Source organism: Gobio gobio (genome assembly GCF_949357685.1).
Source record: "Gobio gobio genome assembly, chromosome: 5".
NCBI classification, from domain to species: domain Eukaryota; kingdom Metazoa; phylum Chordata; class Actinopteri; order Cypriniformes; family Gobionidae; genus Gobio; species Gobio gobio.
The window spans coordinates 31,558,733-31,576,788 of record NC_137101.1 but is presented as its reverse complement, the minus strand read 5'-3'; the positions used below and the strand labels follow the sequence as shown (position 1 = coordinate 31,576,788).

Below are 18,056 nucleotides of genomic sequence, written 5' to 3'. Positions count from 1 at the left end.
CACTAAATGTTTTAGCTTGAGCGAGCTCTTAACGACTAAAAACGCATCTCTTCAACCTGGCATACACATAGAACATGGCCAATTTCTATTTTGTCAAATCTTCGACATGATGACTCAATGACACGATCTTCAACTAGATGGAACTGGATAAATATTCTGAATGTTCTGATCCAATCTGCCTTATGACCTTTACTGCAGCCTGAATCATCATACACTGATCGTTCATTGGCCATATGATAACTGCCCCCCACCCCCCACTGAGTCTGGTTTCTCCCAAGATTTTTTTCTCTATTTCGTCACCTGATGGAGTTTAGTTTCTTGCCACTGTCGCCTTTGGCGTTTGGCTTTCTTTGTTAGACACTAATACTTAGACACTAAATATTCAACAATATTATTGATCTGCTGGCATTGACACCATTGTGTGAGAATTTAACTGAGCTGGATGATGACTACTGTTTTCTCCAAAGCAGCTGTACAGCCAAAACAAACTTTGTTGCATTATTTTCCTATCAGCTGCTTTGAAACAATCAGTATTGTAAAAAAAACACACAAAAAAAAAACAAAACCCTATATATAAAGGTGACTTGACTTTTGTTTTCTGTTTGGTTATAGCACATTGCAGTGTTATTTCCCACCCAATTGCTCCTGCCAATATCTCGCTTTCCAGGGGATAAGAAATTGTGTTCCAGGGGTATGGGGGTTGTTTTATTTTAACCAGCGGACTACATAAACTACACCCGGCAACAATGTAAAAGTATACCAATTCTGCGAGATAACCACAGATAAATCAATAAACCCATGATGATAAACAGTAATAGAGGACTTAACGGTTACACTTTATCTCAATGGTCCACCTCAGACACTCTAGCTATAAGTAACTTTGCAACTACATCTCAACTACCAAGAGTATTAGTAGATTATAGTAGAGTGTTATGTTAGGTGTTCAGATTAGTAGTTGACGTTCTTGTAAAGTAATTTATAGTCAGTAGAATATCTGTTGGGGGAGCAAGTGTTAGCTGTTGCACTTTATTTTACATTATATGCTTTTACTTACCTAAGAAAGTACTGGTTAGTATAAGGTAACTACATAGGATAGGTTTAGGTTCAGGGTTAGTACCTAGTTATTGTGATTACAATAAGTACATAGCATGTACTTAAAGAACAGGACTGTAAAATAAAGTGTTAGCAGATGTTAAGCAGGCAGTGTACTAATACTCTATTGACAGTTAGTTGACATAGTTGCAAAGGTAGTACTTATAGTTGGTGGAATGTCTAAAACGGAATGAAGTGTTACAGACTTAACAAGTGTAATAATTCTTAACACACATTTAATATTGTACCTTATTTTTCCATAATTCTCCAACGCAAAAAAAGTGAGACAACTCTTACAGTTGATGAACTTCCATCAATCAACTTTAATAGATCATTAGATGATGTAAAAACTACATTGGCATATGTAAGACAAACACTCTTCTATATGTACTATCCACTGGACAGTCCCCTTCAAAATGACAAAGAAAAACACAGTCCAAAGACATCTAGCTAAACACCTCTGTGTTGTCTTATCTGCTTTGCTTCCTTCTCCATTGCAAAAGGACACGTCACATATTGCAAGCTAAGTCAAAATGCATAATTAGCAAACAATAAAAAAAATGTCATTTTTTGTCTTCCCTCATTTGTTCATTGATAAAAGAATATAATTTGTTTTTTGTTCAACGTAGTGTTGAGTGTAGTAAAATAGATCTGTATAAGCACTGCACAGTTTCTCCCGGAGAGGATATCTGAAGATATCTGAGGAACATGGGCCACAACAGAAATCAGGGACGTGTCGCAATGTAGATGGAAGTGATATGAAGAACAGAGCACTGATATAGTTTCATTTAATCAATTCATGGAAAGGGCTGATATATTAACATCACATCCCACAGCCCAGCCATATGCTCTCATTTTCTCAAACCGCATCCTCTTGTTTTCCAATAAAAACATGTAAACAGCTGTAGAGCAAGACTAATTTACTTAATACTTGTTTTCATAGAATAACTTCTAAAGAAAAAAGTAAAGTAAATTAGGGATATTTACCGTTTTTCCTGGAAAACATGAAAGAAGCTTGTTAAGAAAATAATTTAGGATTTCGATGCAGTCTTTCCTTAGCAGGAGTGACTGTTATGAAACAATCCAACAGATGATATGCATTCAATTACATTCTGAATATGATAATACAGGACCTGAATGAGACATTCTGTGGGATGAGATTTAAAGTTTGTCAAGAAAACAAAAACAGCACTTTTTATGACGTCTGTATATACATACATATTTATACTTCAACATAATATTGGGTGTTGATCTCGTTTTAATGCATTGTACTTATGACCATTAACAAGTATTAGAATTTGAGGGAACAATAATTTGGCATTAATACTTTTATAATGTATAAGTAACACTTTACAGTAAAGCTGTACATATTAACATTAGTCAATATGGATTCAATTATGAAATTTTTTATAACATTTATTAAGCTTGGTTGGATTTATACATATAACCAAAGTTATAGTTAAGTCAACAAACTAGTTCAATTCCACATTGTAGGAATTAACAATTGTACATTTATAAACTACATAAAGATTAATTAATAAATGCTGTAAAAAAATACAAATAATTGTACGTTAATGCAATAACATATGTTAACATATAGAACTGAACTGTAGTGTTACCACACAAAATTACAGACATATACAGACTTCATAGAAAATGTTACACTAAAGACAAATGTACAGACACTACCAAATGTAACACCATCATTTAGCTGCATATGAATTCAGTAGATATTACTTTTAAAATGAAGGGGGAAAATATATTCCGACTGTGGTTAAATACATGTTTGTTAGCCCTTAAAGGTACACACATGGTAATGTTATTTGTTATTTAACACTAAATTAATGTTTACTGAAATCTCCTTTGTTGAGAATGATAGTGCTGTTGTTAACTGTGTGCGACTTGTTATTTGCGCTCTTTTGCGTTGTGTTGACATTGTAACTCCATCAAAGATGTGGCGTCTGTTTTCGAACCACGCAGGAAGACAAACCACTCAAATGAACGTGCTAAACTTTCCCTCCAAAAAAGTACCATTCAAACTATTTCCTATTTTCCTCCATTGAGTATTTTAGATATGATTTTTTTACTTTTATTCATCAGGCAGTGTTCACTTCTAACAATTTAAAACAATAATGATAATAATAATAATAATAATAATAATAATGCAACTTGTGGTATCCTTGGAGTGACGTGAGATAAGTAAATGAAAACATGATAAAACACTTCAGTGAAAAGTAACAGACGAGAGCAAGATGAGATGAAAACATTAACGGTACAAAAACACTCAGGGTTTTTGGCATATTTTAAACGGTGGGGAGACAAAATAAACGTTTTTTTGGATTTCCGGGATCAGGCACTCAAAGAACTCAAATGGCCTTTTCGTTTCTGTTGTTGGGACAGCCGAAATAAAATAAAAAATCATATATGTACAACGATCCCTCTCTCCAATACTTGTTTGAAATTATTAACAGGCATCAGCATGAAAATACTAAATTCGTCACTAAAAAGGCTAAATTCTGTTGTCATCTTAAATACTTTGTTCTTTTATCTCTATTAATACTGAAAAATTATTTTTTGTCATTGTTGTTTTTTTTATGTTTGTACGCTCGCAAGTAGACACAAAATGAACAAAATGAAAACATTTCCCTGTCTCGCTTTAACCTGAATTATTATGGCAAACATTGTTCATCGGAAAATGCAAACGAGCATCTATTCGGATATATCAATGTACAGTGCTCTCCATTTCATGTCGCTTGTCTTCAACTATAACTATGCTAACCATCTCGATAACGAAATGCGAACAATTATTCCCCCCCGAAACGCACACACCAAACCCCAGTAAAAAAAACGCAAAGCATAAAAAGAAATGTTTCTATGTAGAATACTTATTTCATATATTTGCAACAGCATTGTAATCTAGTCATAAATACATTAAGGCCAAGAAAAATAATACATTAAAAAACAGTGAATAAAAAAAATCTTGTGAGCACTGTGTGTTGGCTTTAAAAAATACTTATGAATCGAGTGACGCTTATTTCTTTTTCTTTTTTTTTTTGTCAAATGTTTTCCCATTATTTTATGGTAAGACGTTACCAGAAGAAAATGCACATTGGTTGGATATCACCATCTGGTGATCTTGTACAGAGCTGTTCTGTGTGTTTGTGTGGGTTCGGGTCAGTTGTTTCCTTGCGGCTGAAGCACGCTTTTGTGCAGTACTGCGGAGGGGCCAGCTGTGGGCGCTGTGGTGCTGGTGCTGCTGCCCGTGGCTTTGATCCACGGCAGAGAGAGCAGCGATGCTCCGGTGGTGGTGGTGGCCGTCATAGTCACTTGAATCATCTGGTCGCGCTGGATGAGTCGAATCAGAGTCTTGAGACGCTCCAGGGACGCCTGAGTCTGCCGCTGCTGACCCAAAAGACGTTCCTTCTGGTCAATGCATTTCTGTTGGGCACAAATTTTAAATCATTCACTTAAATTTTGCCAAAACCGTCTTATATGGCAATACCAGTTCAACCAATGGCGCGAGCTTGGGGCAAGGAATATCTGTTTTTGTAATTCTCTTTGGTGATGCTAGTGGTACAGAAATTGAAAACGTTTAACCTGCGGTGAATAATAAATAAGTTAAGTTAATGTTCATCGTCTTTTATTTAAAACTGAATTATTAAAATGACTTGCGTTATGCATCAACCATGTGACCATATTTTTCCCTTATAAAAGTAAAAAATATATCCCGAAAATAAATAAAACTGTCATATGAGGACATCATCCATTTAAGATAAGAAACCCTGAAAAAAATGTACGCAGTGTCCAAATATGCCAACTTCCATGTAGGCCTACTGTATAGTTGGTTAAAAAAGTATTATGTCCGAATTCATAGTATTCATAAAGCAGTAGGCGAAAAGTACCTGGATGACCTACTACTACTTCCGGCGAGATTCTGAAGTGTGCATACGATTGACAGTTTACTATCCCATGAGGCCACGGGAGAGGATATGTGAATATCATGTGACCTACAGCATTAGTTGCGTTGCTTCACTGTCAATGATAAAATGGTGGATGTAGTATGTCCGAATCTTCATATTACAGTATATAGAATGTACTTATAGAGCAGTCACAATGTAAGTTCCAAACCAAATGTAGGTTTTTTTTTGTAAATTCACATTCAATTTCTTTTCTAAGCACACTAGTTTTTTCAAGACTATTAATGTCAACTTAAAGGGACAGTTCACCCAAAAATGAAATTTCTGTCATTATTTACTCACCCTCATGTCGTTCCAGACTTTCGTTCATCTTCGAAACACAAATGAAGAGCTTTTTGATGAAATCTGAGAGATTTCTGTACGTCCATAGACAGCTACACAACTACCACTTTGACACTTCACAAAGTTCATAAACAGATCGTAAAACAAATCTATATGAATTGAGACGATAGCTTTATATGACGAACAGATTGAATTTAGGCTTTTATTCACATTTAAACATTCATCAACTCACATGAGTTGTGGTAAACGGAAGCTCAAGTATGTCCGCTTGACGTGCGAGAACCAATGAGGTTCACTCTTGTGTTACGTAGCACATTTGAGCTTCCGCGAGAACCAATGAGGTTCATTCTTGTGTTACACAGCACGTTTAAGCTTCAGCAAGAACCAATGAGGTTCATTCTCATGTTACTCAGTTTGAGCTTCCACAAGAACCAATGAGGTTCATTCTTGAGTTATGCAGCACGTTTAAGCTTCAGCAAGAACCAATGAGGTTCATTCTCATGTTACTCAGTTTGAGCTTCCACAAGAACCAATGAGGTTCATTCTTGTGTTATGCAGCACGTTTAAGCTTCAGTAAGAACCAATGAGGTTCATTCTCATGTTACGCAGCACATTTAAAGGGTCATGAAACCCCAAAACACTTTTTTTGAGATGTAAACAGATATGTATAGGCTGCACATCATTGAAAACACTAAAGGTACTCATTAATGTTATTCATATGTGAAAAATAGTTATTTTTGCATTTTTCAGAGCGATTTCTGTCTTTCTGCAAGTTTGAGCTTCAGCAAGAACCAATGAGGTTCATTCTCATGTTACGCAGTTCGAGCTTCCACAAGAACCAATGAGGTTCATTCTTGTGTTACGCAGCACGTTTAAGCTTCAGCAAGAACCAATGATGTTAATTATTGTTACACAGCACGTTAAAGCTTCAACAAGAACCAATGGAGGTTCATTCTTGTGTTACGCAGCATGTTTGAGCTTCCACAAAAGCAACAAGGTTCATTCTTGTGTTACGCTGCACATTTGAGCTTCAGCAAGAACCAATGAGGTTTGTTCCCTCGTGTCAATCAAGTGCGGCTGATCTACCGTTTATGTTCGCTAATCAATGTTTAAATGTGAATAAAAACCTAAATTCAATCTGTTCATCATATGCAGCGATTGTGTCTCTTCATAAAATTTGGACTAAACCTCTCAATTCATATGGATTAATTTTACAATCTCTTTATGACCTTTTTGAAGGACCAAAGTGGTAGCTGTCTATGGAGGGACAGAAATCTCTCGGATTTCATCAAAAAGATCTTCATTTGTGTTCTTAAAGATGGACAAAACTCTTACAGATTTGGAATGACATGAGGGTGAGATGACAAAGAAAAATTACAGGATTTTCATTTTTGGGTGAACAAACCCTTTAAACTGTAAAAAAAAAAAAAAAAAAGTCAACCCTGTTACATTTCTGAAGGCATATTTAAATCTCAACACATAGTAAAAGGTATTATTTCTTACCTGATAGAATGTTTATAATCTTGCAAACTTTGCAAGATTATCTTGCAAATCTTGTACTTTTTTTACAAAAAGAAATTGTTTTGAAAAAGACCAAGTTATGTAGCACAATTAGGGTGATAGCAACATGAACACATACATTTACGCTAAACAAAACTAATAGCGCATGCTAATTTAAATAACTAACTAGTACAACATTAAATACTGATTTCAGAAGTTTAGCGCCAAGGCTGGGTATTGAAATAGACTTCATGATTTGATTCAGTTCAAGCTCTCAATTCGATTCAATCACTGTTTTATTGATGTCTTTCGCCGTTGGAACACAATTCAGTTTGTTAAAATGAAGTCTGATTAAAATGGTGTAGTCTATATTTCAGCTTAGACCAATTTAGCACAGTTACTTACAGAGAAAGAACTGCAGAGTCTCTGGTCCTCTTCGCTCAGATGTTCACACTCGAGTTTCAGCTCAGTGTTTCTCCTCATTAGCTTCCTGCGTTCCTCCTCTCTCACTGCACAAACACACAAATCATCATCATCATCATCACTGAGAACTGAGTCCTGAAGAGAGCTAGTGATTTAAATGTGTTTGACAGCTCACCCGTTTTATGTGTAACATACGACTGGATGAAGTTCTGTGGCCAAGACAAGTTCTCTTTGTTCAAAACCTTCAAAAGAGAAACAGAACATATAATATGAGCAGATTATATTTGTCTGTGAAAACAACCTTCTAGTAAAAATATCTAAATATCCTTAAAAAAAATATCAATTTACTTGGATAACGGCATAAGACTAAAATAGAGATTAACGCCGGTTTCACACTGCACACGCAAGCAGTGCGGTGGCAGCGCAGAAGCTGTGCGTATGGAGAGCGGGAGCAGCACGCGCCCGTTGTGCTTTCACACTGGCACTTTTCTGCTCTGCTCCTGCGACGTGCCGCTCTAATTTGTTAACATGGGCGCCGAAAAAAATTCGAGCTGCTTAAGCTCTGCTAACGCGTGCAGAGTGAAACTGGCCTTAGGTTATGCTCAAGTATCGAACACCTCAAATATATATCATGCAGACATCACTGTGCTGTTAGGATCAAAGAAAAGAGAAACATACTTTCTTCTGGCACTTGGGACACATCCAGATGCCCCGGGTGGCAGTTTTGAGAGGTGGATTCAGGCAGTCGGGGTGGTAGGCGCGGGTACAGGTGTGGCACGGCTGAAGATCTCCTTCCTGTTTACACACTGCACAGTGATCATCATGCTGCAGCTCCTCCTGTGTCACACACATTCACAGAAACATACCAACAAGTCAGCAATTCTTAATATGTCCATTTTATTTTAATATGTAACCCTTCCACATGAAAAAAATTAATATTTAAAATAACTTAAGCTTAACTCAAACTTAAGAGATCAAAACAAATGGTCAAATTATGTTTGAAAAGTTTTAGTTCTTTTTGCATTTTTAATAAACATGCTTTTTTACAAACAAAAATGTTTTATTGTTAGTACTTATGTGTATTTAAATGCCTGAAACAAAATAAATAATTTGGTTTAAAAAAAAAATTTTTTGACTAGACTTGTAAAAGTACTTATACATAAAGACTTTATTGACTTGATAGTATAAAATGGAATGCAATTGTCACTTTACTTAATTACTAAAGTGTTTTGGGGGGATTTGGACTTTATCCCAAGAACAGAATATTGCAATTTTTCTCAATTACATTTAAAGCAGAATTTTTTGTGTGTTTTCCACAAAATAAATTCATACAAGTTTGAAACAAGCATGAGGGTGAGTAAGGCAGCGTTTACACAGTGGCACAAAAAAATCTGATTTTTTACTTACGTCTGATCTGACACAGATCAGAATTTATTGCACACGTGAAAACAACAAATCCGTCCTGAGCCACTTTCAAATGTGGTTTTAAATCAGATACATATCCGATATCTGGACATCTGACCTGCGTCTAAACACGTATATCCATTTCCCCTTGCAGGGAGGCGAGGCCTTATATGCCACAAGGCGACGACGACACATTTGGCCACAAAGCCAAAGACATTAGCTTTTTAATGTTGTATTATTAAGCAGACACTCGCACTAGAACTCACAGCTTTTTTATATGGAAAGTTTATATATATATATATATATATAGGTAAGAAATTGTGCACACAGAAACATTCAGGAGCATTTTTTTAACCTCTGCCCCGTGAAAACAGCTTCGCTATTGAAATCTACATTATATTTCTCTGCAACGAGGGGATACTTTGCCGTTTTTGTAATTAAACCATAGACTGTAAAAAAAGATGGTCAACACGTCTTCCACTGTAGAAAAACGAAGCCAAAAAATCCCAGTAACGGTCATTGCGGATTACGTCATTTGAAGCCAGAGTCTGCACAGTAGTGATCCTGAGGTGGAGCCGCAGTATCAAGGTCCCGGACATACTCCTGTCCCACAGAATCAATCGCAAGCACAGCTGTCAATCATAACATTACACCCCAATTTTACAGCATCGTATAACTAACTAAAACCAAACTTATTGAAAAATGTGTCTGTGTGACAAGAACTACCTAAAATGATAGAAACCATGTTGTCTAATTGGATTTTTTGTTTGGCTCACGTCTGGGGTATCAGGGGTATCCAATCCTGTTCCTGGAGGACCACTGTCCTGCAGAGTTTAGCTCCAACCCCAATGAAACACACCTTAACTAGCTAATCAAGGTCTTGCTAGGCATACTAGAAACTTCCAGGCAGGTGTGTTGAGGAAAGTTGGAGCTAAACTCTGCAGGACAGTGGCCCTTCCAGGGCAGAGTTTGGACACCCCTAAATTACATGGAGAGGGCGGGGTTTATGACCTATACTGCAGCCAGCCACCAGGGGGCAGTCGAAATGATTTGGATTCACTTGTCAGGATTTGTGCAGCAATTTTGAATTAAACTCACAGCTTCACCATTACTTGGGCTGCGTTTAAGTCCAATTTTTTCATGCTCTTCCCTCGCTAACGTCCCTCCATCTCGTTCACTTGGATGTATGTCATTACTTACGTTGCACGAGTGCCCACTACTGGCGGAACCCTTGAAATGTGTTTGAATGGAACACCTTAGCCCTTGATCATTTGGAATTCGATATGAAGCTGATTTGTTTAATTGTTTAATAATTTGTTTACGCACCATTCTATAGGCCTTGTATGTATACTTGGGCTGTTAAAAAAAAAAACAAGACTATATTTATATGAAATATTAAAATGATAAGGATACAATCAACTATAACTGTGTAAAAACAGTCAATTCCACAAATAGTCAGTTTACAGTAGCTACAAGTATTAAATGCTGTTAAATGTCAAAATAACCATACACCAGAGTTGTTTGGGTAGGGGGTAAATTAAGCGCGACCTGCTGTGACGTCACAGTCATGTTGCATTGTGGTCTATGGATCTGTCTGAAGTGTACATGTTGAGTAGACTCGCTCCCTCTGTCAAATTCAAGGGTTCGAAGGTCTGACCAGATAAACTTTCCTCATCCACTAGACCAGTGGTTCTCAAACCTGTCCTGAGGACCCCTTAACACTTCACTTTTTGTATGTCTCCCTCATCAGACACCCAATTCAAGTCTTGCAGGCTTGAGAGGTCCCCAGGACAGGTTTGAGAACCACTGCACTAGACGAAGTTAAACGCACTTCAAAATGGCGGTGGGGAGTCCACAGAGGGGAAGTGATTAGGGAAGTCCACGAGTGAATGTCTAAAAGTGGAGTTAAACCCAGCCATAGAGATGCTGTACAGACGCAGGTAATTCACACTCACAATCTCTATCTCTCTCATTGATTCATTTCAATTCATTCAAATAAATGTAATGTGATGTTAGAGTATAGACATACCTTCCAGCAAAGCTCCTCAGAGTCTAGCATGTGAAAGCAGACAGCAGGTTAGTAGCGTCACACTGACAAGACGTTGTTATTAGAGTTATTTGAGTTTAACAGTGGTTTTGCGTGTGTTCATCAGCAAGTTAAAGCAGTGAGTTTTATTAGTCAACCTTTCATGTCAAATACACCACTGGTTAAACAATTAAAACATGAGCACATGTGGCGAATGTGCACATTTGATTAATTCTGTTCAAATAGGTTTCTGTTTTTCATGCATTATTTTTCAGCTCCCCCAGCAGCATTATGTTGACAGAAGCAGAAATCTATTTTACCTCTCGCCGAAAGAAACATCCCACTGTTCAGGTAATTGGAGGCAAGTCGTTTGCGCTGAAAAGCAAGACACACAATGTTTACAAATGAGCCGAGTCATAAAATGAACCGATTATTTAAAGGAATTAAGACTGGCAGACAGACCTCTGGTTCAAACAGTCCGCTGTACGCAGGGTTAGCTGTGCTTCGCCTTTTCCTCTCCTGCCGTTTACTCTGGATCTCTGATAAAAATGAAAACGCCATCTGTGACGGGTCTTTAAACCCTTACATCTCACATGGAATCCCTATCTTAGTTTTTGTTTGTTTGTGTGTTTCATTGTTTCATTCAGGGTTGAGCAGAATTCAGAATAGTTGGCTTCTTTCAAATATGAATTTGAAGGTAATTTGCCACAACACACATGATGGAATTGGAATTTGAACTGGAATGAATTTCAAACCAATTCAATACAGTCATCAGAGCAGCAGAGGAACATATCACTAATGTTGACTGATTGTGTTTTTTTTTTTGTCCCCGCTATGAATAATGCATTATTTTAACTGACTAGACATATTTCTTCACAAATACTATCAAAGCAAATAACAATCATTAAAAATAAACAGCACCACAAAATGGCCATAACAACATTAAAAATAAAATAACTTTGACATAACTTTTGACATCTATTGATGATATATTGATATTTAGCTTCATTTTGAACATAACTCACCCTCCAAGTGTTCTGTAGTGACCAGGCCTAACCCGACCATGAAGGCAATTTTCTGTAGGACAGAAGGTTAATAAAGTTAATACATCAAACAGTATTCAATGTTTGATATTAAGTTTAGTCTTGTTCTTCTGGACTAATTCCACATCACAACATGACCAAACACTGGCAACGGTTCTTTCACTGACTGTCATTCATACTGTCCACAAAGCTTGGGCTGCCCCCTAACAATTGACTAAACGATAGTCAACGAGGAGAGACCTGGTTGACCAGCTTGAATTAGTTGGTTAGTTGCAAAAAAAAACTCCACAGGAATTGGCAAAGTCACGCATCGACAGATCCATGCGGTAATATGTTGGGCAGAAAATCCAAAAAGTTGTAACATTTTAAGAGGGTAAAGAATGACCACAAATAGGCCATAATTTATAATTTAGTAGACTTTATCCACTTTACATGGCCACCCGCTCTATGGTTAACCTACACTCTTCCCAGAGGCCGGATTCATTGTTAGCAAGACATAGAGCTCACTTCTCTCTGACAGTGTGGACAAACTAGTGTTCTTTTCTCATAATTAGGAAGACAAAAACAGAGGAGGGAAATATTTATTTTGTTTGTGTTCTGACCCCTTTTCATTCCATGTTGAGGCTATACTTGTCCATTAGCCTGATTATGTTTGCACTGATGTTTCTCTGTTTCAGTTTTTTGTATATTTATTTGTTTGTTTGTTATAATTTATATTTATGTCCTACAAATATTTTCCTTTCTTTTCTTTTGAATGTAAGGCTATTTTGTTTGCGGTCTGATCTCAAAAAAAATTTATCTAATGTTTTCCAGAGTTGCTGTGGCACTTGAACACTTCATTTATATTTTAAAATGCTTATTATTATTGTTTAGTCTTTCTCCCCCGAATAATCGACCGATGGCTTAAATGAACGACTAATGGTCGACTAGGAAAATCTTTAGTCGAGGACAGCCCCATTCAAAACTGACATTTTCTTGATCTGGCAAACTCTAACCTGATTGAACTTTACAATTACAAGGTATCAAAATTCTACATTGATCAGTTTTTAAGAACCAGTCACTCAATATTACAAAAGTTTCTGAGGGTAATAGCATATCTTGAATTCAAGAGAGAGTTTTGTTTGAGGCATTAGTAACAAGATATTCTCAACTGTATATTCTCTAATTCAATGTTGTTGCACTCAAATCTAGACAAGACCAAACTCTGACAAGCATGAGACAAAACCCCTATTTCAGGAGCATTTGGACTCTGACTCGAATTATCTGGTCTTAGTCTCAGCCTCAGATGTCACGCCCACAGACCATTGGCTGAACGTCTGATACATATGGCACACGAGACGTGTGTGTTGCGTTCTTTAGCGGTCCGCCTGGAAACAAATGTGTGACGCCAAACTCCCTCGTGGAAGAAGAACGTTGTCGTGTTTACAACGGTGACAATAAGCTTACCAGGATCAACTAAACGCTGGATTTAAAGTTTTTAAGTATTTAAAGTTCGCGGCTCCATTGTTGCAGTAAACTTGCACAACGTTCTTGAATGAATAATTTATAGATGCACACCAGTCTGTTATTGCAGGGACATCGTCTTTAAATTTTCACACCCCTAAACATAACGCGGTACATAACGAACTGTGATTGGTTGCATTACATGTCAGTCAAGTCCTCTTGGTCGGTTCTTGACCAATGAAAGCTGTAATAGAGTCCAGACCTTCTGGTGTCAGTCTATGCAAGACTAATCTGGTCTTGACTAGTTATAGATATGGTTTTGGACTTTAGTCCCAGCCTGGTCTTTTCTGGACTCGAGTACTACAATACTGCTGTAATTAGTTATTTTCCATGGCAATCAGATGGACTCTTCTTGTTTAATTGGGATGGACTTATCAAGAATTACCTGTAATATTGACCAGACTTTGTGCTAACAGTCAAGACTTGTTGTGTGTGTACCTCTGGATCCTCCTGCTTTTTGGCTGGGGTCGAGGGGTCAGGGCTTGGCTCCTTCACAGGACTGTCAGTTTGTGAGGCAGGAGAACTCGTGCAGTTGCTGGGAATCTGTGGCTGAATGATTATAACCTGGATACACACATAAAACCTCTTAATGGGAGCCTAAAATCAAATGAACAGTATTCTAGGCATCTAAATGTATAATTTGCCACAGAGTGACATTAACAGCATTGAGGAAGTTCAAAGCTGAGCAGCATGTTTATTTGGTAATAGGTGACAAGGGATATTCAGACCTTGCTGTCTGGGCTGAAAATCAACGGTTGCACCTTGATGGCCTCGGTTACTCCTGCCACCCCATGGGCTGCTGGCGAGGCTGCAGAGATGATGGCATATGCCACGCCTGGACTGGCGGAGGCTGTGGACGCACTCGGCACAGACAAGGGCGATGAGGAACTCTCTTCCTGCCCACTGGACAGGCGCTGATGACTGAAGGTGCTGTTGGCAGTTGGCAAAGATGCGCCTTGGCTTTTTGGGCTGACCACGGCCATGCTCCGCGGCATGACCAGTGTTTGACTGGACTGCTGCTCTCGGCATGGGCTGTGAGGAAGGCTGTCTGGAATGAGGGTCTTTGGCCTAACCTAAGAAACACAGACCACAATGTGCTTAGTTTCAAGGTGGTTCAGGTGAAGTTTGGCTTGTTTATGATCACTTTAAATCAGGGGTGCCAAACTCAGTTCCTGGAGAGTCTGGCAGAGTTTAGGGTAACACTTTATTTTACAGTGCCCTTGTTACATATGTACTTATTGTAAATTATGCATGATTACATGCAACTAAACCAAACCAAACCCTAATCTTAACCATAAGTACATGTAGTTACTTAATATTACACAGCACTTAAAAGTATAATTACAGTGTAACAAAGACACCTTAAAATAAAGTGTAACCAACCCTGCTGCAACACACAAATAATCCTGAAGGACTTGAATAGCTGGATAAGTTTAATTAGGGTTGAATCTAAATTCTGTGGGACTGTGTGGAGTTTAGCATGTCTGCTCTAAATTAAAATGTTCATCTCAGATGTCAGCACAGTTCACTTACAACCAACCTTTACTCTGGCATAATTAGAATACATTTGTAGCAACACCAGGGTAAGTAGTTGGTATTAAATCCATGACATATTTTGATGCAAATTCATTCTGTCTTTATTTAAACAGTGTTGAACAAGATCGAAATGTGGAATGACGCACAAAACGAAATGGTCAACAGAAAGTGAGTGTCCCAACTACTCAGCCCCTACCTCCATAACTCGACACTGGAAAACTCTCAAGTAAATACACTCCTATGCCCTTGTGACGTGGACTAACCGGAAGTGACAAAATTTCTAAATAAAAGAGAAATCTTTCCTGCACCTACATGATTCCAGCCCCTGATTATTACACTCAGAACTATAAAAATCACAACACAATCACAACAATACAATCCAAATAGATTACATGATGTGTACATTTATACATGCATATACTGAATCTTCTTTATACACAAATAAATATGTGTACGTGAATGTGTGTGTGTGTGTGTGCAAATGTCCAATTATTTAATGTGTGAGCAATCCCATCTCTATACAAAGCTGATGACAGAGGAATTTTCCTCCTGCCATCATCATGTGTAGAGCAAGTGCAACTGACATCATGTGATACACGAGTCAACTCCAACTCAAAGTATTGACTAGTGGCAGACCTAAATGACCAGCTGACTAGACAGTATGACCTGTAGTAGGCGTCACTAGCAGGGGAAAACTGAGTACAGGGGGCTCACAACTTTTTTTTTACAAGACGACAACGATCTGTGTATTAATTTTTTATTAATTCATTTGTGTATTAACTTTTAGTTTAATTCAATTATTAAGTTATTTCAATAGTTGTTTTAGTACGTTCAATAGTTTATTTCAGTTATTTCAATAGTTACTAACAATGCATCTCCCTTCAAAGAATGAATCAAGTTTATGTGAATTATTGAGTGAATTGTTTGTCTTTTGCACTATGGCAGTGTTTCTCAACTGGTGGGTCGCAAGACCGTTTTAAGTGTGTTGCAGAGTGTGCAGTCAAAGGAACAAGAACAAACGTAATTCTATGTTTCTCTGCCTTCTGAGAATATAGTACCCAGTATGTATACGTTTATAAGATGGCTGTGTCTCATGTAACCTTGTTATTTGTACACGCTGTGACTATACACATCACAACATGTAAATAGGAAAAATGTTGGCGTTATTTTGTCACATATTGAGCAGTAGGCAAGCTGGAGCTATATACCTCCAGTCTTTGTGCTAAGCTAGGCTAGCGGCGGGGTGCGTCAGACAGAGTTATGGCACGCATGGAGATGAGAATGGTATGTATGGACTTATCTAACTCTGGGGAATACAGTTAATAAGCCAAATTCCCAAAAAGTTGGCGTGTTCCTTTAAATAACGCGCAAAAGAAATGATGAGCATGCAATGTCGTAGTTATATTGTCATACAAGTCCTGAAATTACACAAAAAGTACCAATAAATTACGTAACGGGTACTTCATGGGTAAGCTGGGAAAGATTTGCATGTAGATACATGTTTCATTAACTGTTCATATTAGTATTGTGTATTTACCATGGTAGCTGTTGTTTCTGTATCCCTAGAATACCACTTTATTTTCACTTTGTATTATTTTATTTGTGGTGCCTCTTACTAGCTTACTTACTTTATTGCATAAACAAAAATTAGTTTAGGACGGTTATTTAATAGCCTTACCTTTTACTGTTTATTCATCAATATTAGTGATATTCTTACAATTTATGTGTGTTAAATAAAGTGGGATGGCACTTGTTTGTGGCACATTTTGCTTGGTTTTTAAAAGCAAATATTTATACATATATACAGGGTGCAATTTGTAGGGGGGTGGGGGCAGGCGGCGAGAATATTTTCCCCCTTTGGTCTATGTACCCCCACCCCCGGGCATGCTACTCCACAAATCATCAACAGAGCATAGAAAATACCAAAAAATACAAATATTTTTTACAACATCGCCAAGTAAAATGCTGCAAAATGACAATATAAACAACAATAAATTCAGAAATGGACTTTAACTGTTAGCGCTCCCGCTTGGAGGCCGCGTCTCCTGTTTCACGCGCCTCAATCCATGCAGAGCTTTTCAGAAAGTCAGCCGGGCACCATGAATCTATTTCAGAGGGCCAGTATGAGATTAATACAATGTTTCTGCTCAAAACTCACTCTATTGTGACTTTATGCAGATGTAATATATTATAACGAACGCATAAATGTATTATGAGTTTGCCGACACCGTAAGGTTGGAATTATCACGCAATATTGACTGATGGATCTGCAGAGAATCAAAATTATAGTTCTATTCTATCTAAAGAAATATGAGGTAAACATGTGAATACATATTTCTTCAAATGTGCACACTTTTGGACTAAAAGTTTGTAGCCTATGTTGTGTATCGAAGCACTGTGATCAAATATAAATGGGAGCAAACGCGATTGAATATGTAAGGGTTTGTGTCTCGTTATTCTATTCAAAATATCAATTACTACCGATTAATTTTGCATCCCTATCAAAAATTAAGAATTATTAGTGTAATTGTAAATAGTGGTCAAATATCGAAGCTATCCTATTCAATACTTCAAAGCTCATGGTTAAATCTGAATATTTATTGTAAAAAATAATAATAATTGTAACAGCTGCCTATATATAGCTCCACTGTGGTTTGGGATTTATTTTTAAAGGACTAAAAACCTTCAAAACACCCCACCCCCTCTGTTTTTTTTTCACGAATCACCTATATATATATATATATATATATATATATATATATATATATATATATATATATATATATATATATATATATATATATATATATATATATATATATATATATATATATATATATATATATATATATATTCGCTAGAAATATTATTAATAATTAATAAGGCACTCTGTGGCATGTGAATGTAAAATGATTTGATGAATTGCTTATTTCGTTTTGTGCACTACCTGAGGTAGCACGCTGGGTGAGTGTCCTGCCAGTCGCTGCAGAGAGCTAAAGTGAGGCACCTTTATCGGGATCGCGGTGAGAGCTCCCAACATCTGTCAGAGAGAAAGCAAACATGTAATAAGACAGAGAAAGCAATCATTTCAGACATTAGGGCAGAATGATGTAAAAGACGTGCAATGGTGTAGTTACATCATCTACTGCTCATGCTATCCAGCCAAATAGTACAAAAGAACTAGAATTACTTTCATCCTGTCTTTTTCTGTAAATGTAATCAAAAACTGGTACATGCTCTTGGGTTGGACTCATTTCTTGGCTCATTTTG

General features: G+C 37.2%; 1 protein-coding gene across 1 annotated transcript in view; it reads right to left on the bottom strand.

The window, feature by feature from the left end:
* Nucleotides 1-4,148: 4,148 nt before the first annotated feature.
* phf21b (PHD finger protein 21B) overlaps nt 4,149-18,056 on the bottom strand; it is a 71,462-nt gene continuing 57,554 nt past the window's right edge. Inside the window, exons 3-13 of the mRNA XM_079817896.1 lie at nt 17,734-17,826; nt 13,979-14,323; nt 13,689-13,814; nt 11,730-11,781; nt 11,167-11,243; nt 11,025-11,079; nt 10,708-10,730; nt 7,953-8,111; nt 7,450-7,516; nt 7,257-7,360; nt 4,149-4,530 (exon numbers count right to left, since the gene is read on the bottom strand). Coding sequence (XP_079674022.1) covers nt 4,267-4,530; nt 7,257-7,360; nt 7,450-7,516; nt 7,953-8,111; nt 10,708-10,730; nt 11,025-11,079; nt 11,167-11,243; nt 11,730-11,781; nt 13,689-13,814; nt 13,979-14,323; nt 17,734-17,826 — 1,365 coding nt within the window. The 3' untranslated portion in view covers nt 4,149-4,266. The remainder of the gene's footprint in view (nt 4,531-7,256; nt 7,361-7,449; nt 7,517-7,952; nt 8,112-10,707; nt 10,731-11,024; nt 11,080-11,166; nt 11,244-11,729; nt 11,782-13,688; nt 13,815-13,978; nt 14,324-17,733; nt 17,827-18,056) is intronic.